Genomic DNA, 24,419 nt, shown 5'->3' with positions numbered 1-24,419 from the left:
TTACAAAGAAATAAATCTCAAAGTTTTCAAAGTAATTTAAAATAACATTAACAACCTAATCTAATCTTATCTATACCCCGATGTCACATGTCCTATCAGAGCATAGCCCATAAAGAAGCCTAAGCTTCACCACCAATGTAACATCCCAAATTTTATTCAATGAAAAGAAATATTTTTTTATGTATTTATTATGTGAATAAGTATTTTATTTATGTATTTTACTATTTATGTATACGTATTTTACTATTTATGTATACGTATTTTACTATTTACATATACGTATGTATGAATAGTATTTCACTATGCAATTGCACAGTGAAGGGCGGCTGCACGAGGGACGCGGGTTCAAATTTTATAATAAATTTGAATATAATAATGAATAGTGCATAGTAATTTATAATATTATTTTAATGAATAGTGCATAGTGCATAGTAATTTATAATATTATTTTAATGAATAGTGCATAGTGCATAGTAACTTCAAAAATTCTATAAATAGGGACTTAAGGTTTTGAAAATTTAGAATTCTAGAGAGAAGGAAATTCTGGAGAAATAGAGAGAGAAAGTAAGAGAGAGAGAAGGAGAAAGAAAAGGAGGTTCTGCTCTAGTGTCTTGTTTAAGGAGAAAGAGGAAGAGATTCTGCCCTAATTCCGATTCCTTTTAAGGAAAGATAGAGAGGAGGAGATTCTGCCCAAATTTCTGTAAACCCAGGTAAGGGGGGAGTGGGAAACCTCGCTTGGGGGTGTGAGAATAATTGTTAAATAGTTTGTTTGTTGGATTAGCTCCCGATCCCTTGCCTGTTGTTTATTTCTTTGAATATGTATTATTGATGTGTTTTGTTTTATATCTTATTTATTTACATATTAGAATCTGTTATTTGAATGGAAGGCTAAGCCTCCTAAGTATTTATAAATTTGTAATCTATTATTTAAATGGAAGGCTGAGCCTCCTTATTATCTTATATTACCTTTAAGCTTCCTACTTTACTTAAAAGATCTTAATATATTATTATTGAAAAATATGATACCTAAGCAACCTCTGGACTGTTGGATTGTTGGACTGTTGGACTGTTGGACTGTTTGGACTGTTGGACTGTTTTGGACTGTTGAACTATTGGACTATTAAATTGGATTATTGAAATAATTCTTAATTATGAAATATGAATATGATATGTGTAACATGCTAAAGGTTGAGTCTGTGAATGTATGACATGCATCATATGCACATATTACTCCAGGTGTGCCGCTGAGGCCGCATACCCACGACTAACAAGGTGTACCTTTGGGTCACCCACGATATGCTAACGAGGTGTATGAACACCAATGATAGGTGTACCTTAGGGTCACCGACAATTGTATAGGTGTGCCTTCGGGTCACCAGTGATGAATTCTGCAACTTCCGTATGGCGCCACATGCATACATTAGTGAGTCAAGTCAAGAAAATCATTATACATAAGCATATATGTGAGATTGATTATATATGTGAATTATATTGTGTGTGTGTGTGCTATTTAACTTTTATTTCTATATCTGCAACTGAGTGAGAAGTTTCTCACTCCCTTGTCATTTTTGTGTATATTTAAATTATGATGCAGATAATTAGCATGAGGCTGAGAATGTTGGTGGTGAAGCTTAGGCTTCTGTTTGGGTTTCGCTCTGATAGGATGTGACATCGGGATTAGCTAGACTTATTGTTAAATTATTATTATTTTTCTTTTGTAATTTTTATGTTATTTATGTTGAAAGTGTGTATTTTTGTCATATTATAATTTTTCTAAAAGATTATAAGTTAATTTCTAACTAGGAGGCCCTGCCACCTTTACTGGGATTAATCTATAATCTTTATTTTATTATTTCTTGACAATTTGATACTTACAGTTGAAAATTATGAATGTGCATCTTTTACCCAATGATACTTGAGATAATTATTTTATATTAGACTAAGAAAGAATTTATATATAGATGGTTTATATCTATTGTATTTATGTTGGGGTAGAGGGTGTCACATTTAGTGGTATCAGAGCAAGTCGATTTTATCAACCGTGTGTGTTATGTGCTTATCATGACTCTGTTGTGTACTCTGACTATGTCTTGTTTGTTGTGTACTATGATGATGATGTTCGTCTTGTGTTGATATTGTTGAGTTTGAGATTGTTAAGTTAGTTTGTAATCAGAGGAATGATAATCATGATAGTGTTAGCCAACTCGAATTATTAGAACCTTGGATGGGAGGTGATATATTGAGTGTACTAAGAGTTTATGATTGGTGAAGTTTCTGACATCTATAGTTGTAGCAGGTTGAATCTAAAGGTGGTTGTCTCTTTGGTGAGAGATCGAAATGATGTTAATTCCCTTAAGTGTTATTATTGGTATGTTAATTATTTATGGTTTAGGTAGCATGAGAGTTGTTTTGATTGAGAAAAGTAAGGAGAGACTTGAATGAGAAATTAAGTAGTGAATTTGGAAAAAGTTGAGGTATTTTGTGGCATTAGATATATTGATACATTATTGCTATTTGGTGTCGAAAATATTTTTATTATAGTTTGTTATGATAGTATGAGTATTATATCGACAAAATTTATATTTTGAGGTCTTTATGAAGAATATGGCTTTAGATATTATCTTTTCAATAGAACTAGGATAAGATGAAACAAAAAATCTAGAACTTCAAGTTATGACTGCCTTGGTGATTAGAAATTTAGTAAGCACTGAATTTATTAGTGGTGATATTTGAATCTTTAGCTAAAGAGATGATCTCTTGGAAATCTTATGTCTTCATAAAGAGTTGTAGCTTATTCACTTAACTTTCGTTTGAGATAGGTTTGAAATCACTTGGATGAATACAACTCGGTTTGTCAGGTAGATATATGCTATCATGATATTTTGAGTTGTTAGGCATAAAAATAGATTTAAACTAGATTGTCTAAGTATGAATTTGGATTGTATGAGGTGAGTATTTTAGACCATGAAATTTCTTGCGGAGGAAGATCTACTTAAGTTGTGCTTAAGTGAGAGATACTTGAGTCAATTAGTAAAATCAGGAGTCTTGTTTGATAGTTTATATGAAAATTCAGTGAGTAATTTTTTTTTTTTAACAGCTGTTCATGGTTTAAACTGCTCTCACTATAAAAATTGCTTTTGCCTTCGTTTCTTTGGTTATTAAGATGTTTCAGTTCACTAGGTTGTTTCTTGCCTACCCTTGGAATCAACCGTAAGGATAATCTATATCAGGAATTCTTGAACCTATGTATATTTTTAACTACCCAAATCATTTCGTTGCTTACTTCTTTGAATTACTTACTATTACCTTTGACTGAATTGACTAGAAAGGAGTTACATTAGTATGGGATAACAATTGAGGAAGTAGTTTTCAAACTCTTAAGGAAAGATTGACTAGTGTTAATATTACTAGATTTTAGTAAGATTATTGTGATATATAAATATGTCTCTGAAAATAGGTTTAGGAAGAATATTGTGGTAAGAAGAAAAGATAGTAGCTTATGTTTCTAAGAAATTGAAAATTCATGAGAGAAATTACCTTACCCGTAACCTTGTTAGCGACTTTGTCATTTATACTAAGATTTGGAGACACTAACTATATGATTCTATGGTTGAGGTATTTAGTGATCATAAGAACCTTAAATATATTTTGACCAAAGGGGTTGAATACGAGATAAAAGAAATAGTTGAAATTTCTTAAGGAATAAAATTTTGATCTTATTATTTGGCTAAAGCCATTGTGGTGATTGAGGTTTTGAGGAAATCTTTATCTTTCATTATGATTAGAGAGATGAATCTTTTTCGCTCAAATTAGAAATTTAAGTTTGGATTATAAGGTTACTTCTAGTATTGTGAGATTAAGTATGAATAACGAATGGATTGTTGAAGAAAATTATAGGAGCATAATTAGTTGATTTATTTTGGTAACAAGTTATAAGGCTATAGGTTAAGGTGATGGATATGATTATGACTTGGGTGAAGATGAAATGGTGAAACTAGAGAACTGATATGGATACCGAGTGTACATTATGCTTAGGTACCTGATCTTTAGAATTGATCATAGAAGAGTTTGAATTGGTTGTAGATAGAGTAGTAAAATTAGTGATCTGATATGTGTATCTAATGCTTAGGTGTTGATGTTGTGGCAAATATCTGGATTACAATGATAACCAAATTATTATTTTGATGATTTAAGGATTGAATTTGATTGCAGAATTTAGAAACTTATGCTTGATGTGTAAGATTACCCTAGTAGCATTGAATTATTTATGTTGGAAGTAACTATCAGATTAATAGATGAGATTAGAGGAACTAGGAGTTAGATCCTTTATTAGTGACCCAAATAAGCAAGAGATTAGAAAGGACACAGTTGGATGTTTAGTTATAAAACTTGAAAGGACATAAGAGTACTCTTAACATTTATTTAGGAGTTACTAAAATGTATCAGAGTGGCGCAGGGGAAGCGTGATGGTCTAATATGGAAAGAGAAGTAGAGAACTTGAATCAAGATATGGAGAGTGAGTTTAAATTTGGAGTGGATGGAGTTTTGAGATTTAAGGATAAGTTGTGCATTCCTAGTGTGCTAGAATTTAATAAAGCAATCCTAGAAGAAGGTCATAAGAGTATCTTTAGTATCCATTCAGAAACTACTAAGATGTACCAAAATCTTAAGAAGATATTTTGTGACCTAAGATGAAGAGAGGAGTAAAGCAATTGTATATTTATGGTTAGCATACTAGAAGTTTTTAAGAATCTTGTAGCACTTAGATGCTCCATTTTGGAAGTAAGATGGTGAATAGATAGACCCTAGTGGAAGATTTGTCTAAGACGCTTAAGAAATTGATTTTGTTTGTGTTTAAGTGGATAAATTCGTCAAGATCTTTCCCTAAGCAAATCCTTTGAGGAAATTGATAAAAGTTGTACATCAACAAGGTAGTGATGTTGCATAAGAATTAGAAGTAAGAATGCGAAGAGTTTACCATTGCAAAAATTTCGGGGACGAAATTTCTAAAAGGAGGGGAGAATTGTAACATCCCAAATTTTATTCAATGAAAAGAAATATTTTTTTATGTATTTATTATGTGAATAAGTATTTTATTTATGTATTTTACTATTTATGTATACGTATTTTACTATTTATGTATACGTATTTTACTATTTACATATACGTATGTATGAATAGTATTTCACTATGCAATTGCACAGTGAAGGGCGGCTGCACGAGGGACGCGGGTTCAAATTTTATAATAAATTTGAATATAATAATGAATAGTGCATAGTAATTTATAATATTATTTTAATGAATAGTGCATAGTGCATAGTAATTTATAATATTATTTTAATGAATAGTGCATAGTGCATAGTAACTTCAAAAATTCTATAAATAGGGACTTAAGGTTTTGAAAATTTAGAATTCTAGAGAGAAGGAAATTCTGGAGAAATAGAGAGAGAAAGTAAGAGAGAGAGAAGGAGAAAGAAAAGGAGGTTCTGCTCTAGTGTCTTGTTTAAGGAGAAAGAGGAAGAGATTCTGCCCTAATTCCGATTCCTTTTAAGGAAAGATAGAGAGGAGGAGATTCTGCCCAAATTTCTGTAAACCCAGGTAAGGGGGGAGTGGGAAACCTCGCTTGGGGGTGTGGGAATAATTGTTAAATAGTTTGTTTGTTGGATTAGCTCCCGATCCCTTGCCTGTTGTTTATTTCTTTGAATATGTATTATTGATGTGTTTTGTTTTATATCTTATTTATTTACATATTAGAATCTGTTATTTGAATGGAAGGCTAAGCCTCCTAAGTATTTATAAATTTGTAATCTATTATTTAAATGGAAGGCTGAGCCTCCTTATTATCTTATATTACCTTTAAGCTTCCTACTTTACTTAAAAGATCTTAATATATTATTATTGAAAAATATGATACCTAAGCAACCTCTGGACTGTTGGATTGTTGGACTGTTGGACTGTTGGACTGTTTGGACTGTTGGACTGTTTTGGACTGTTGAACTATTGGACTATTAAATTGGATTATTGAAATAATTCTTAATTATGAAATATGAATATGATATGTGTAACATGCTAAAGGTTGAGTCTGTGAATGTATGACATGCATCATATGCACATATTACTCCAGGTGTGCCGCTGAGGCCGCATACCCACGACTAACAAGGTGTACCTTTGGGTCACCCACGATATGCTAACGAGGTGTATGAACACCAATGATAGGTGTACCTTAGGGTCACCGACAATTGTATAGGTGTGCCTTCGGGTCACCAGTGATGAATTCTGCAACTTCCGTATGGCGCCACATGCATACATTAGTGAGTCAAGTCAAGAAAATCATTATACATAAGCATATATGTGAGATTGATTATATATGTGAATTATATTGTGTGTGTGTGTGCTATTTAACTTTTATTTCTATATCTGCAACTGAGTGAGAAGTTTCTCACTCCCTTGTCATTTTTGTGTATATTTAAATTATGATGCAGATAATTAGCATGAGGCTGAGAATGTTGGTGGTGAAGCTTAGGCTTCTGTTTGGGTTTCGCTCTGATAGGATGTGACATCGGGATTAGCTAGACTTATTGTTAAATTATTATTATTTTTCTTTTGTAATTTTTATGTTATTTATGTTGAAAGTGTGTATTTTTGTCATATTATAATTTTTCTAAAAGATTATAAGTTAATTTCTAACTAGGAGGCCCTGCCACCTTTACTGGGATTAATCTATAATCTTTATTTTATTATTTCTTGACAATTTGATACTTACAGTTGAAAATTATGAATGTGCATCTTTTACCCAATGATACTTGAGATAATTATTTTATATTAGACTAAGAAAGAATTTATATATAGATGGTTTATATCTATTGTATTTATGTTGGGGTAGAGGGTGTCACAACCAACATCCTCAGCCTCATGCTGATAATCACCTGTATAACGGTTAAAGAAAAACAACACAAAGAAAAAGGGAGTGAGAAAACATCTCACTCGGCTCACAGTGTAGGAATATATATACTAGATAGCCAAACACAAACAAAACATATATAACATAGATTAACAATATCACATCTTACTCATTCAAGGCATATCCATTTGTCATATAATATCAAAAGACACATGTATGGACACGGACTACATTTTATCATGCATGTGGCGCCAGTCACTTATCACGTAGTATATTGCCGCTAGCAATACACAAAGAGTAGTCTAGGAGTACATGCCGGGACACAACCTCTGCGCACTCTCACTAGAAGGACATACTACCAGAGTCTCGTCGGGATAGCTAAGCCGCGCAAGATACATCCCATGCACACAATGGGCGAGACTGGGACTTCCAAACCGAGCCATCCCCAAGGACTGATCCCCACAGCTTTTACACTAGGGGGCCTTCTCTGGCGGCGTATTCCATATCGTACCCTTATCACTTTATGCAAATGATGCATGTCAAACAAGACTCTATGCATTCTCATATCACTTTATCACTTTCCATGGTCATTTCTCTTTATCACATTTCATATCTCATTGTCACATTATCACATTATCTATCTCATGGTCAATCATATCTCATGGTCATTTCACATCATATTTCATCATCACATCATATCATTAGAAACATCACATTCACATTATCATATCATATTCATAACTTTCACAATCTTAATCTCAACAGAATTTCTATTCATACACACATATTAACCAAGCAATTAGAACATACAAACAATATAACATACAACAAACACAGGATTGTGGGCCAATCCCACTACCCAGCATACAATCCCACACCCAGAGCGAGATTTCTCACTCCCCCCCTTACCTGGATAACAGGCACTGAAACTAAAGAAGAGCTTCCTCCTCTAGGCTCCTTCTACTAGGGTAGAACCACCTCCTATGGATTCCTCTAGGTCTTCAAAGAGAAGAAGAGGAGAAGAAGAGAGTATAAGAGAAGAGAGAATGAGAATTGAGGGATGGTTTGCAATGGAGAAGTGAAGGCCTATTTATAGCCTCCATAACACATTAAAATAATGGAAAATAATGGAAAAATCTTAGACAAAACGAAATGGGATGAGTTGGTGTTGTTAGTGGGATGAGTTGGATGCCATATTCTTTTCCGCACCGATTTTTGACCACCGAATTTGACCTTCTAGACGGCCGAATTTGTGAATGGTTACTTCATGAAAGTTGTAGGGTTTTCTTGTATCTTTCCATAGCCACCAAGTTTGCATTATTTGAACAATCACAGCCCAATTTATTCCCTAAACACCGAGGCTTGCCAATCAGCCCAGCGAGAAACAATTGTATCAATCAAATTCCAATTTTTTACCTTCTATACGACCGAATTTGCAAATGGCTATTTCTTACAAAGTTGTACGTTTTTCTCTTATCTTTCCATTGACACCAATTTTGCATCATTTGGACCACCACAGCCCAAGTTATACCCCAAAAACCGATACTTGTCAGTCAGCCCAGCGAGAAATGGTTCTTAAAAAATTCACAACTATCTAATTAGGTCCAACAACACACATATCTTTCTAAGCATAAATGGAGTGTAAATTATCTACAATTGAAGTAAAATATAACCACCAATTTATGACCAAATACCACATAATAATAATAATAATAGTAATAATAACCATTTTGAAAACTAGGGTGTTACAACTTGAGGAAAGGAAAAATGTTTTCGAACTGGAAGAGCTCACATAGAGTCTCTTGAGAGTGGTGCTTGGATAGGCCACTGATATATGAGAGTGGTGCTCTGGGAGGCCACTGGATTTGGGAGAGTGGTGCTTAGATAGGCCACTAGGTTGGGTGAGTCTCCTCTAAGTCCTTAGCTAGTGTTGGAGCGGGGTATGAGGTCGAGGGTTATTCCCTTAACCAAGTACTCGTGAAGGTGCGTGGATCCTTGCGGATAGTCGGTGGGCGAACTCCACAATTGACTTGGTTAATGCATGCCAAGGTTGTGGTAAGCCCGTACCCAGCTGTGCTATACCTGACGGTGGATCTGGACTTCCAATTGTGTAAGTGACATCATCCGAGTAAACCCGAGGGAGGATTATATATCCTGTTTAGTTGTGACCGAGCGGGCGCATTGGGCGTGAAAACGGTTGGGGTGGTTTCGGTAGGATGGAATGTCACTTATACAGCTCTATTGTTGTGGAGATCTCCTAGGTGTATGCGTGACGACGCATTAGATGATTGATATGCATTGATATCTGTCATGAGATGCATTTATTGCATGATTATTAATATGATGAAGTGTGGTGTTTGACTTCATGATTGGTGGATTGTATTTTATGCATGAGTAGTATTGGATAGAGTGTATGGTGTGACTCTATGAATACGATTGTGTAGTATAGATTACTATGATTCATTTGTGAATTCTAGCTTACCCTTCTGTTTCCATGTGGTGGAACTGCGATGATCATACTTGGTATGGGAGCAGGTCAGGGCTAGCTTGGAGTCGAGGTGACCGCTGCGAGACGGGGAGTTTGATCCTCGTGTTAGGGTTACCATTTTGGGTAGCGATTTTTGTCTGTTTGACCGGCACTAGGGAATATTATTTTTGGGATGACTGTACATATATGGCATTTTATTTTGTATTTCAAGAATTTGGTTATTTTTATTCTTATCTATACCTGTATGTATGAGTTATCCAATTTAATATTTTCCTTAGTTCACTAGTAGTAGTGCGATTCCACTAAGTGTAGAGACCATGGCGGGTCGTTACACTCTCTCTCATAATATTACCGTTCAAATGTTCAATTGCTTATAGGGCCATCTCGTGCTCTTGGGTATTATCTTTATGTAATGATATCTTATCTTATCTAGCATTTATTACTGCAACATTGATTGTTATCCAGTTATTCGTTCATTTATGATGTTATCTAGTGCAAAGACTAAGATTCGGCATTTAAATTGATTAAGATTTAACTAAGGTTCATTTAAATTGACTAAAGATTTAACTAAGTTTCGTGCATTATGTTATCTAGTGCAAGATTATTGCAGAATTAAGATTCTTTTTTATTATTATTTACAAATAAAAGCTATTTAATTATTATTAAAAATATATAGAGCCATGGCATGACTCAAACTTGAGACCCACTACTTATGATTCTTATACACTACTAAACAAGCCACTAAACCATTCCATTTTATTAGTATATGTTATTATATAAATTATAATATATCTAATTTATTTCATATGTAATTATAATAATAAAATATTATAAATATTTATAATATAATTAGATATTATATATATATATATATATATATATATATATATTTAGTCTAATGAAAATATAAAGATTATAAGGTAATAAAAGAATAAGTAAAACATCAGTATTTATCTATTTATTTTAAATATAATAAAAAATATTATTATTAAAAGATTGTAATAAAATTGAATAATAAATATTTTTACTTTAATTTTTTGAAAATATAAAAATCATAAGGTATCAAAATAAGACATTTATATTCATTTATTTTAAACATGATAACAAAAATTTTAAATTATTATTTTAAGAATAAGATAATGATAAGAAAATTCATAATATTGTATCAAAGTTTCGAAATATTACATTTCTAACCTAGGATTTTATGTAGGAAGTATTTGGATACTTATGCAACAAATATATGCATAGTATACAAAAAAACATAAAGATAATCCCTACTTATTTCAACTGAAAAACATAAAGTCTTTTATGTAATTCTAACAAATCCCTGTACATATATATGTTGTACATTGTTATCCATCTTCAGATTGATGACAAACAAGAGTCCTTTTTCTCATATGAAAATTATACAATCACAAAATTAACAATAATCTAAGACGTGTGATAACACTATCCTTAAGGAACGACTTATCTACGTGATGTGCAAGTCCCCAAGATATAATATGTCTTTCCCAATTAATAATTGAGGTAACAAAACTAACAAGTTTTCAAGTGAGAATAACTCATGAAACTCATAATATAATCAAGAAAAGATGTGTGACGAGATGCTCTCAAAGCCTTATGTATGTTATATTATAATGAAGAGAAATTGTTTCTTAAAAACACCTTTTACCAAGTCATAGATAAAAATATAATTATCTCTTGAAGACCAAATCAAAATACAAGATAAAACTTAATCTAAAAGACCAAGTCAACAAGACTAAATCTAATTAAAATATTTAGTTAATAAAACAAAATTAATTTAAAATATTTTTCTAATTAAATAAACATATTAATCTTTTTAAAATATCACTAAAAAATACAACTATATATATATAGGCTAAAACTCTAAGTTAGTCTCTTATAATATTATAAGATTTCAATTTAGTCTCACTTTAATTTTTAGACTCAATTTAGTCTCACTTGTAAAAAATACTTACAATGTTTGCCTTCTGTCTAAATTTTTCACATCTTGTTTAAGGAATGCTTACGTGGCTTGAATGGGTTTGCTGACATGTTAAATGAGAGCCACGTTGGCTTTCTCTTCTATTTTTGGTTCTACTCCACTCTCTCTGTCTCCCTTATCACCCTTTTCTTCATTTTCACCTCCTCCCTCTCTCCCCACGACCCCAAAACCTGGTTCGTCACCCTCCCCACCCCCTTCGCCAATGGCTCACCCCATCAACAAACTTTATAGATAAAAAGCCCATTTAATTACAAATATACTTCATCAGTTTCGAGGAGTAAAAAGGATAAGTTTTTCTAGGGTAAACAAACTTTGATAAATAAATATAGATAAAATAAAGATAAAAATTATAGCCGCATTAATTGGAAAAAAGATCAAAATAAGTTGCTTTAAAAAGGTTCTAGATGTTTTGAGGATAATTTCACTTTTATGTTCTAGATGTTTTAACCTTTACAATTATCTCTACAAAAGAATGATAAAAAAAAAAGAGCTAAAGTGTTCAATGTGTTGATGAATGACAAGTGAAACGCTATGGTTTACACTTAACATTTGTCTCTACAAGAGATAATAAAGGGACGATCACACAAGAAAAAAACAATGTTAAAAATTCAACATAGTTAAAAAAATTAGGTTAAAAATCATTAAATATTACGATATCAACAAATTAAATTTATCTACAAATGAAAGACACATGAAGGCTTATCGAAGATTACTAGAGAATTTTTTTTTCTTTTTTTCTTGGTATTAGAACGGTTACAATAAAATAGATTTTTAATGACATTTAATATGATTTTTAGTGGCAATAAAAATTGCTACAAAATTTTTTACCGGCATTTTCACATTAGTCATTGTATGCAGTGTCGCTAAAATATTTAGCAGCAATTATTCTAAATGATAGTAAAAACTTTTATAATGGTAAAAAAAAAGTATATAACTTTTTGTGACATTTTTTATTTTCTAGTCGATGTGAGACTTTGTAAGATGAGTAGATAAGGGTTATCTTCTATTTATATATTCTTTTTAATTTTCTTATTTTTTTAATTACCTTATTTCTAGTCGATATAGAACTTGCAAGATGAGGGTTGTCTTCTATTTATATATATTTTTTAATTATCTTATCAATAGTCGGTCAAGTTTAGGAACTATTGAGTTTGATAATGGTAAGTAATCTCATACCAACTTAGAATAGTAAGTTATAGGTCTAACTCAACCCTACAAAACAAACTTATAAGGTGAGAGTTATCATCTATTTATATACTCTTTAATTATCTTATTTCTAGTTGATGTGAGCTAAAAAATTTCTTAATAAATAATTGTCACTAATAGTAAATTTTAGTGTGATGTAAATATATTTTTAATGACCATTATATATTAGTCATTAATATTTTTATTAAATAATAAAATAAAGGCAATTAATTTATTATTGTTAAATTAATTATCGGTAATAATAAATTTTGTTGTAGTATTAACGGAATAGATTATTAAAACATCATAGTTTAAAGTATTTCAAACTCAATAAATTTTACTAATCTATAAATGGACGACTTCAAGAACATCACCATGACATTAAAATAAAACACATATCGAGTACCAACCAAGAATTCAGTTCCTACGAAAAACATTTATAAAGACCAATTCTTTAATGAGATTATTTTTCTTCTTCCTTGGCTACTTCGACAATTTCACTATTAACTACCTCCTTGAACGGATCGGTAGCTTGAAAGTCAGTTCCACAATTATGGAGGTTGATTGTCTTTAAGGTCACTCACACAAACTTACAAGACATATCTAAAATCCACATGTATTGTATATTACATTTGAGTTTTTTTTATTAAAGTTGTGGGTATTCTTTTTCTTTTGACTAACCTCTCTTTTGGTTTAGGTACTAATTTCCATATAATAGTAAATACTGGAATGTATCATCTCAAATTGTAAATTTGTGATCCCTACTTGCTAAAAGATATCTATTTTCTATCACCCTTCAAATTCAATTTATTCATTTTAAGTATTTCTCTATATTTCTTTTTATTTAAATCATGATGCTAATAAGTGTTTGTTAGTAAAAATTTTCTATGGTTTTTATTTGGTTAGTACTTATTTATTCAACTTAATTGTCTATAATGTTTAGATTTTTCAATCTGGCATCTTTAGATTTATCTATCAGGTGTCCTTTAGAATTTATAGTTTTTCAGTTATATGTTGGATCATCCTAATTCAGGGAAACACTAATTTAAGTTGTTTATAAGAATTCAAAGAGTATATATATATATATATATATATATATATATATATATATATATATATATATATATATATATATATATATATATATATATACATATTTTTTTTTTTTGAAAACAGAAAAAAAAACAGTAAAATCAAACATGTTTATAGGTTCTACTAAGATTTATTTATAATATAGGTGTCAAAAAAATTATTTATAATATAAGGATTTTTATTGTGTTTGCAGTATTGAGAATCTGAGATCACTAATATATTTTACCATTTAACTTTGGAGTATCATTTAGCATCATGTGTTATTGCAATTTGTAAGAGTGCATTTTCAGTTAATAATCATTTAGCATTTAGTGTTATTGCAATTTGAAAGGAAATTGACTGATGAAAAAATGAAATTGAAATTGAAATTAGAGAAAAAATATAATATAATAAAATTTTAATTTTAATTTTAACTTTTTAGAAGTTATTTTTTTTTCTTTTTCATCTATTTTCTCTTTAATCAAACAAAATAATATATATATTTTCTTTCTTCTCCTTGATCTTACTATGGAGTAAATATATATATATATATATATATATATGAGGAGGGTTCAAACGATACCGGTGTAACTTTTACTAAGTGTTACATTATTCAATAACTTTATATTAATTGTGAATTTTGTAAATCTAATCGTTAGATTGAAAATTCATATCACTTTATATGTGTATATCAAATTTTGTTAAAATTGAACAATTTAAAGGTGATCAAAGTGTTCATAATTTAGTATATTTTAAAATGAATATATTACGTCAATTTTTTTTTTTATAAGAATGAAGTATCAAATCATCTTGGATTAATATAAAAATTTGTATATATGATCTAAGTGATATGAACTTTCAATTTAACGGTTGGGTTTACAAAATTCGTATTTAATATAAAGTTATTGAGCGGTATAATATTTATTAAAAGTTACACCGGTATCGTTTGAATCTTCCTCATATATATATATATATATATATATATATATATATATATATATATATTTAGGGGTTATAATTACATTGGTATAACATTTACCAAGTATTACACCGCTCAATAATTTTATATTAATTGTGAATTTTGGAAATCCAGCCATTAGATTGAAAGTTCATATATCTTAGATCATATATATAAAATTTTATATTAATCCAAGATGATTTGATACTTCATTTTTATAAAACAAAATTAACTTAATATATTCATTTCAAAATACACTAAAATATGAACACTTTGATTACCTTCAAGTTGTTCAATTTTAACAAAATTTGATATACATTTATAAAGTGATTATGAACTTCAATCTAACAGATGAATTTACAAAATTCATAATTAACATAAAATTATTGAGCGGTATAATACTTAATAAAAATTACACCGGTATAATTATAACCCCCTTATATATATATATATATATGTAAACTCACCCATGTTGACTTCCCGGTAGTGAGCCTAAACTTGCGAATTTCAGATCTAAATGAAATGTGATGTATAACAAAACTAGAGAAATAAATAAACAGGAGATCAGGAATGGTTGATTTAGGTGGAATAAAGTACAGAACTTTATGTCCCTCGCACAGGTCCTATTTATTATCAACAATGAATTAGTTTAACGTGTAATATGAGGAACACTGTAGTGTTACTCACCCACACACTCCTGCAAGCGACATGGTAGATCTGGGTCCTCAACAAGATGTGAAGAAATAAAGGATAAACTATGATCACGAATGAAACCATTTATAGAAACAAAAATGAAATGGTGTTAATATCACCATTTTGTTCGTCACTTAAGACAACATATATTAGATGCACTTAATGAATCGAATGAATCTTCCAAAATCGTAAATCAGATATGTTGTGAATTAATTACATATCAAAAATAATGAAGCTATAATCTCCCATTATTTGAGTCACAGTCACAGACCCATATCCAAAATCTCAATTCATCCTGAAAGTAATCTCTGATCATCATGAATGACAGTATTTCACCAGAAAATCCCGGTGATGAAATTCATGTGCCCCTAGATTTCTGATTAGTGATCTGAGTGATGATCCCGGTGACATTACGGAGATGATACAGCTTCAATGGCACTGCCTAGGGGCCATGCTGCCTCAACAAGGGCATCATCGTATTTAACTTTCTTCACCAATGTTATCTCTTGCCATGGATATATGCCTGCCAAAAAAATTGAAGTAATGAGTGCTGGAAATAACACCATAATTCAGACTTAGTAGGAAGGTCATTATGACTATTCCAAAAGCGGAATAAAACCTACCAAAACCATCAACAAGTAGAGTATACTGGTATATAAGATCCATGCAAAGATAGGGAAGGTTCCCTTCCTCAACATGTGGATAAGTGGATTTGGCATTCTCAAGTTTTGTTTGACAAGCTTGCTTAGCTGCATCCTCAAAATCTGCAGGACGAACTATCGCAACTGGCGAGTTTGGATCAGCAAAACCAGCCTATGGATGAATAATGTGATTAGATCGGCAATGCAGTAGCATTTGAAGCAATGGCAATCAACACTCTTTCCAAGGTTGAATAAAATAAAGGATTATATATGTTTTTAATCCTTTAACTTTTGTCAATTTTTTTTTAGTCTCTAAACAATTTTTTTTTACTAATTTAAGTTCTTGAACTTTTATCAATTTTCACTTTTAGTCCTTGAACTTTTTCTCTGGTTAATATTTTGGTTCTTGATGTCAATTTTTTTTCAAAGAAAAAGATTTTAGAGATTAAAACCAAAAAAAAAATTATTAGGGATTAAAATGAAAATTGACAAAAGTTTAAAAACTAAACATTTAATTCTAAAATAAATTAATGAATACCTCAGCAGCCCGGTCAAAGAAAAAGGAGGCAACAAAAAGGTTCTTCTGTCCATCCCCCCCTCCACCATTCCATATCCCACCAAAAGTACACTTCATATGAGTACATGTTGACTCGTTAACTTTCAGAGCCTTAAGAGCAATACTTTTGCATTCATTCAAGCTTGCTCCAAAGGAGGAGGATGAAGCTTTATACGACTTTCCACCATATTTGTAGGATCCTAAGAAAAAATATTTAAGAATGGCTTGTTATCAGAAAAAAGACAGGAAGAAAAATATTTACAAAAAAGTTTAAAATTTCAAAGCTCTATTCCCCATGGACCAATGAAAGGTTAAACAAAACATAGAAGGAAGTATATTTACCATCATAGCCAGTTAAGATACAAGGGTTTTCAGCATCTTCAGAAACCTTTAAAATCTCAGCACGAGCAGCTAGTAAACCATAGTGCAAGTATCTGAAAGCAAGATGTAAAAATCTATCAGACAAGGAAACTAGTATTACAGAATATCTATTTGAACATGGAAATGGAATAGGAAATAAAAATGGACTAAAAGTGGAAGAACATAGAACCATGAGCTAATGCTCCAAGAGGCTGAAAAAGATGGAACATCATACTGATATATCAAGAGTAAGTAGCAAACCAGTGAACATAAAGGTGGTATTTCCTTCCCCTCAGGAACATCTCCTTGACATATGGGTCCTCCCCATCTACTACTTTTGGAGCCATGGCAGCATCTGTCTCTGAGATGGCATAAGCCATTTGAACAGATCCACCACCAAGATCAACTACTCCAACGGTCTTTGAATAATCTTTTCCCAAGTTTCCCAATAGATAGCAATTCACAAGGTAAGACAAACAAAATACTGTGCCAATTCTACAGAGAATACATATTACAACTAGTAAGCTATATTGATGCTTCCTTTAATTAATACTTTTGCAGCAAACATAATTGAATTTGGGATTTCTATTTGAAGAGGGTTCGAGCAATGCTTAGATTTTAGAGTTCTAAATAAATAATATTTTTTTGAAACATCTAAGCACGGTTGGATCAAGTCAAGTTTGACCAAATCTAGTACCTAAGCCAATCCAATCTCGACTCGCTTACACCCCTCGCTCATACCCTCTTCAAATAGAAATTCCCAAATTCAATTATGCTAAAATAAATTATATTAGAATAAACCTTAATTTGAAAAAAAAAAAATCATTAGGATAGAATTATAAACAAATCTTTGGAATCTAACAATAAGGCATAGGTATTATACAGAGGATATCCTTACCGTACAACCAAACAAAATACTACTAATTATTGAAACTAAACTGGTATTCATTGTACATTTACCTGCCGTGTGAATACAGAGTAGACTATATCAACAATTAAATACTATTGCCCATCTGGTACGAAGGTAAAATACTATGTACAACTCATTCTGTCAGAAAACCAATAATGACCTATATTATTGGTGAAGTATGTATTTGGATTTGTGTTCCTCTGATCATTTGTGGTAGAGTTCTCTACTAAGAAAATAGAGCAAATGCATTTTTTACAACTGTTTTTACTTATCTGATTGTTCTAGGAGAACCCCTTATCCTCCTTCGTTTCAGACTTTTTGATATAGTGGTGAGCAACTCAATAAACTTTGTCATATCAATTAACTACTAGCTCTGTAATGTAACCAATAGTGGGATCACGTTGTGCCTTTTCAGAAAAACACAATATCAATCCCCTAACTGAAAGTTCAGGAATCAAAATCAAAGCCCAAACAGTGCACAGGACTAAAAAGTCCAATATAGTATTTTAAACTTCTGTGTAAGCAAGTTGGTTACAATTCCAGAATTTTTGCTGCTCAAAATGTTCCTTTGTGTAATATGATATAATGATAGCACTAAACTATTACCTGGTAATGCTATACCACAAACTTAATAAAATATATAGATAAACAGGATGTGTAAGAACATGGAGATAAACTACTTCTGAGCTAAACAACAACATCAAAGTCTTATCCCACTAGGTGAGAACTACTTCTGAGCGAACTTGTCTCAAAATTACCTTCATCAACATAATACTCCACTCAATAAAAGAAAGTTTGCTCACAATTGATCTTTCAACCCCACCTCCATTCCACTCAAAATAATGAATCAGAAACCAAAACATCATTATACATTATTCAAATCCCACAATCACTATAAGCCATCAACTAATCTAATCCACAATCTGATCTATGTTAACAAAAGCTAGTCAATTCTCTTATAGTCCCTGCGCAATCTGTTCTACTCTTTTAACTATACGATCTATGTCAGTAAAACATTGTTAATTCTCCCCTATCAGGATGCATTCTTGATGTCTAAATAGTGAATGGCAAAAAGGCCTAAAAAAATTTTAAGCAATAGCCAATTACAAACAACATTAAGTTCGTATACCATACCCATTGATAATCACCTTCTTGTGTTCCATCCAGCACTGTAACAGCATCAGCGTCGGATTTTAGGCTACTCCTGTCCTTAAGCAAATCCCTTACCTTAAATCAACAAAATTCAAAGCAACAAAAAGTTAAAACAAAAGAAATTGCACATAGCTGTTAAAACCATTGAAATAGAGAAAGACACTGCAGCAGTCACCGCTTGCAAGATCCTATCCGAGGTATCCCCTTCCAAAGCCTTCTAACACGCAGTTGCCTGCAATAGCACATGGATTCAGCTCAAATCTCCCTTCAGAGAAACCTTGACGTAAATTAACACGCACACCAATTCAGTAAACACAAACATAACAAAAATAAACCACCCACCCAAACTCGAACAGGTGTCTTGGATCGCAATTCACGAGGAACAACACTCTCCGCTTTATCCAAAAGCGAAACCAAAGATTCCGCTGCCTCTTGCGGATTTTGAGCGTACGCACTCAAACCCGGTTTAATCTACAAAATACAAACCTACACTATCAGACCAAAAACACAAGCAAATAAATAACTTAATAAACAAAAAGGGCACCAAAATACCTCCATGGTGTTTTATTCTATCAGTTATCTCCATCTAACCGATTGACAATCATGACACCCTTTTAAGACCTGGTGTTGGGGTGCAGGATAGGTTAAAGTCAAGCAAAGAAGCCTGATTCGGATCAAATAGTCTCGACTCTCGATGCTACTTGACTTATGGCCCTTGGGAAAATAGCATGTTTGCAAGGACTCTAACAACCCAAAGACCAAAAGCCAGAGGACATACTAGATCTTATGTCCCAGAAGCCAGAACCAAATACATGAAAATAAAAGATGCTCCATCATGCCCTACAGCATAAAAAAACTAATGGAAGCCCAACTCAAGGAGTCAAGGTGCATAGTCAGATTTTCATGCAGCTTCATAGGTAGTAATAAATTTCTTCGGTCAACGTATGTTAACTTCTTGTGTTTAATTTTACTTCCACAGTCGATTATACAATAATATGACCTTGCATTGCAAGCAACTATCAATTCAAATTTTTCTCTGCAATCAAAGGGATCACAGCAATGGCTTGAGTTTCTAGCTCCAGTTGTGGAATTTATACCGAACTCGTGAGGAAACACACAAGTACCTGAGTTCAGCTCTAGTATTTCAACATTCACCCAGGTTAACTGCTAGTAAAGGAGCAATGACGTTTAGATCACTATAATCTAACAACAACTAGCAAACTTGGGTTGTTATGAATTGCACAAGCCTTGCAGCTCTTGTGATTAGTAAGTTGAAGTCTGGTTATAAACCAAGAATAGAGCATGCCATCCACTTATATACATTCAAATTTAAAAGGTATGCTGGCCAACAAGCATCATCTTCATAGATAAAGTACTAGTGTCATTGAAACTCTTGTCAAATAAGGATTTACTGCTCCCAAAAAGAAAAACCCCGTTCTCTTGTTACTCTTCTGGTCTCAGGTTCCTGAAGATAAGCTTTTTCCCTGTCAAATTTACTTGGTACGGCCTTCACTTTCTTTTTAAGAGTATCATTTTCCAGTTGATTAGGTTCTAAATCTGTCTCCTGGCCCTCTATTGCCGGTTTCCTAGAAACCCATGCCTGAAGCATTTCTTCAGTCTTTGGTTCAGGAAGGAAGCCTTTCTCTTGCATCTCTGCATAATATCTGTATGCTTGCTCCAGCTTTCCATTGAGAAACAGCCCATGAATCAGTACTATATAAGAACTTCGATCATGGCTGATGCCATCGTCTCTCATTGCATCCCATATCTTGAATACATCATTAAGCTGGCGCCAGCGGCAAAACTTTCTTATCAACATTATATAAGTCTCAATGGTTGGGTAGCATCCCAGCTCTTTCATCTTGTCCAAGAGCTCAAATACTTCTTCCTTGGTCCTTAACATACGGAAGAAAGCATGAAAAGTTTGAATTGTCGGGGATAGGCGCCGCTCCAGCATCTCATCAAAAAGTTGTTTTGCTTCATCAACTTTGTGGGCCTTGCAGAGAGGCTTGATCAGGGAGTTGTAAGTAACAACATCTGGAGTTACATTGTTCTCTTCCATTGTTGCAATGATATTGGCAGCTTCTTTCACAAGCCTACCCTTTGCAAGAGCAAAAATGACTGCATTATAAACCTTCCTATCTGGAGTGATCTTCTTTTTCTTCATCTCATCAAACATCCTGAGCACCTTATAAAGTCTAGAAGATTTTGAATAGCAAGATATGATACTTGCATAGGAGACAACATCGTGTTGGATCCCTCTCTTGCACATCTCCTGCCATATTCTTTCTGCCTGAGAAACACTAACAATCAAATTACACCATCCATTCAGAATGATGTTAAAGCTTTTGATGTCAAGTGGGAATACATTCTTGTTGCAGAACAGTAAGTGTTCAGCATCTTGCACATTCTTATACCGACAAAGGGCAGAAAGAAGGCTTTGAAATTCCTCTAGCCCAACATGAAAGTTAAACTGTTTATAAGCATAGAAAGTATTGATAGCTCTTGCAACATCATGTACAGCACAGTATCTCCTGATCATAATCAACAAGGTTTGAGGAGTGACAAGAGATGGACCAGTTCTACCTCCTCTCATTTCCTCAATTAATGTCCAAGCAGTATCAAACTTCCTCATCTTGCCAAGGATAGAGATCATAGAATGGTACTCGCGAACCGAATGAACATACCCAGGTTGCTTGCCAGCCCACAAGAAAAATGTGAAAGCTGCTTCCCAATCATTGCGAATTCTCGAAAGGACCTCCACAACCACCTCTGATGATAGCACAACACTGCAATGCTCAAGCTTGTGCTTAATTTGAGATGGTCCAGAACCCACTTCATGCATTATATCCAAAATGGTTTTAACATCTTGGGCAATAGCGTCATCCCTTAAATGTAGTTTTTTTTTGCCATGACCATCATCCTCATCCTCATCCTCATCCCCATCATTATCATCATCATCATCACTCAAGTCCTCATGTGCAGGGGCATCAGTTACCACCCCAAGGCTTCTGGTTGAAGATGAAGCAGAGAAGTGCCTAACTGAGAAACCAAATTTTGGTAGTGCAAAGAAAGTTTCAGACTTAAAAGGGTTATAGAAATTGAAAATAGCACTCATAACGGGCTCCTCTACTACATGACAGTGATTAAACGCGAGTGAGTTATGGCCGATGCGTGATAGCACAACAGAGAAAACGGGTAAGTTAGATCTGATTCTGATCATGATTGACAATAAGCAATGCACACTTCAGTCTATCGAAAGCTGATAGAGCGTCAAAATAAGATAGCCCAAATTTCCTAGGTTAACGTTGAGCGAAAGGTGTTTGTGAAAATGACCAAGAGAAACTCAAAGCTAACATTACTCGTAAATCAAAAGTCTAGACGTTAAGCAAGAAAGTGAGGAAACGAAACACGATTCTACTGATCAAAGTTGGGTCACTCCTTGTTCCTTGTCTGTTGAGAAGTTTTTGTTGATGTATACGGGGCAACCTAAAGAATGGAGCATTTTAGATTGGGCCCAATTGAGGTGACAAAAGAATCTATTTCTCAAAAACCCATTCAGTTCATATATGTAAAATTTAATTTAATTTGTTTAATTATTTTGATAAAAAAAACTATTTGAATCAAAATAAATGAATTATATAATTAAATGAATGAATAATAGTTTATCCATTTTATTTTAAATTCAATAGATTATTTAATTAAAATTTTGTGGATTTAATGGATTATTGTCGACTATAAACTAAATAAAATTTGTCTAATTCATCTATTTGAGCATATTAAAATTGACCATCTCTTTACAACCATTAGATATGGAGGGAAAAGAACACGTTTGTTTTAAAGTTATCTAGAATTAATTTCTATAGAAATAATTTTAAATTATTAAATATAATTGATATATGTGCCTAAATTAATCTTAATCACACATTTTACATTGAAACGTTACTTAGCATGAGAAATTAATTCGTGAAGCAGAATAAAAAACAGGTCCAAATTCAAATTATCTGTTCAGCAAATATTAAGTATAATTTTATATTTACAAATTTATTCATAAAATATTGATCGCTGATGTTGAAAATATTGTCGTTGTGCAAATTTCTTACTTTCATAGCACTAGACCGTTTCCTTTTTTATTACATTTTCCAACAAAAATAAGGTCAATAAGTCAATTTAGATTAATTTCATGTAGTCTAATGTAGGTTGCTTGTTATAGAATAGAATACCATAAAACCAAGATCCTATTGGAGCACGAAAAATATAAACCCCGTGAAAGCTTAAATTGTATAACAATCAACAGTTCATTATTTTCTTTTGTCAATATCTTCTCATCATAAATAAATGTAATAAATAATGTGTAGGTAGAAGTAAAAACAAATTAGTATTCTACAAATTGTTGAAAATCTATATTTTTCCCGTACTTAATTGCGTTTAACATTATTGTCTTACAAAAGTCTTAATAAAGCACTTATAATTAAAAACTCTCATAAATTAAAACCTAATCTAAGGTAAATCAAGTTTTGCAGAGTTGAGAATGAAAATTTTATGAAGTCAAAATATAACTTAAACTTAATAAATAAGGATTTAATCTATTAAATAATATTTTAAAAAAACATTAGGATCAATCCATCATGTAACGACCTGTCATGGTCTCTACACTTAGTGGAATCGCACTACTGCTAGTGAGACTAAGAGAAATATTAAACTGGATAACTCATATATACATATACAAATAAAAATGAAAATAACTAAGTTTCTGGTTATAAAATAGAACTTCATATATGTACAGTCATCCCAAAAATAATATTCCCTAGTGTCGGTCAAGCACAGACAAAACCGTTACCCAAAATGGTAACTCTAACACGAGGATCAAAACTCCCCGTCTCGCAGCAGACACCTCAACTCCAAGCTAGCCCTGACCTGCTCCCATACCAAGTATGATCATCGTAGTTCCACCACATGGAAACAGAAGGGTAAGCTAGAGTTCAAAACCAATCATACAAGTACAAAATAAAATTTATACTACACATCATCCAACTATCAATCATATTCATAGAGTCACACCACACTCTATCCAATACTACTCATGCATAAAATACAATCCACCAATCATGAAGTCAAACACCACACTTCATCATATTAATAATCATGCAATAAATGCATCTCATGACAGATATCAATGCATATCAATCATCTAATGCGTCGTCACGCATACACCTAGGAGATCTCCATAATAATAGAGCTGTATAAGTGACATCCCATCCTATCGAAACCACCCCAACCGTTTTCACGCCCAATGCGCCCGCTCGGTCACAGCTAAACAGGATATAATCCTCACTCGGGTTTACTCGGATGATGTCACTTACACACTTGGAAGTCTAGATCCACCGTCAGGTATAGCACAGCTGGGTACGAGCTTACCACGACCTTGGCATGCATAACCAAGTCAATTGTGGAGTTCGCCCATCGAATATTCGCAAGGATCCACGCACCTTCCCGAGT

At 32.5% G+C, this 24,419-nt stretch overlaps 2 protein-coding genes and 1 long non-coding RNA gene across 3 annotated transcripts; 1 reads left to right on the top strand and 2 right to left on the bottom strand.

Annotated features, from left to right (window-relative positions):
• Nucleotides 1-288: 288 nt before the first annotated feature.
• LOC145956697 (uncharacterized) lies at nucleotides 289-6,740 on the top strand. The gene is made up of 3 exons (XR_014432935.1): nucleotides 289-710; nucleotides 1,595-5,598; nucleotides 6,483-6,740. It is a non-coding gene; the product is annotated as an uncharacterized LOC145956697 (long non-coding RNA).
• An 8,626-nt stretch (nucleotides 6,741-15,366) lies between these two features.
• On the bottom strand, nucleotides 15,367-20,241 carry LOC109801868 (apyrase 2). The gene is given in 9 exon segments (XM_020363012.3): nucleotides 15,367-15,824; nucleotides 15,925-16,114; nucleotides 16,481-16,698; nucleotides 16,841-16,932; nucleotides 17,120-17,288; nucleotides 18,917-18,995; nucleotides 19,096-19,152; nucleotides 19,263-19,391; nucleotides 19,473-20,241. Coding segments are annotated over 9 exon segments (1,053 nt in total). The 5' UTR covers nucleotides 19,479-20,241; the 3' UTR covers nucleotides 15,367-15,711.
• LOC109801867 (pentatricopeptide repeat-containing protein At5g15010, mitochondrial) lies at nucleotides 20,158-22,457 on the bottom strand. Its single transcript, XM_020363011.3, has one exon. It carries the CDS (start codon nucleotides 22,141-22,143, stop codon nucleotides 20,329-20,331), a length of 1,815 nt encoding a protein of 604 aa, XP_020218600.2. The 5' UTR covers nucleotides 22,144-22,457; the 3' UTR covers nucleotides 20,158-20,328.
• Nucleotides 22,458-24,419: the final 1,962 nt, after the last annotated feature.

Source organism: Cajanus cajan, chromosome 4 (assembly GCF_000230855.2).
Source record: "Cajanus cajan strain Asha chromosome 4, NIPB_CcT2T_4, whole genome shotgun sequence".
NCBI lineage: Eukaryota > Viridiplantae > Streptophyta > Magnoliopsida > Fabales > Fabaceae > Cajanus > Cajanus cajan.
Note: the sequence above shows the minus strand (reverse complement) of the source record. Positions and strands in the feature narration are given on the sequence as shown.

Bases quoted from the DNA above. Each gene is read 5' to 3' on its own strand.
- LOC109801867 (XM_020363011.3), bottom strand. From the start codon at position 22,143: ATGATCAGAATCAGATCTAACTTACCCGTTTTCTCTGTTGTGCTATCA.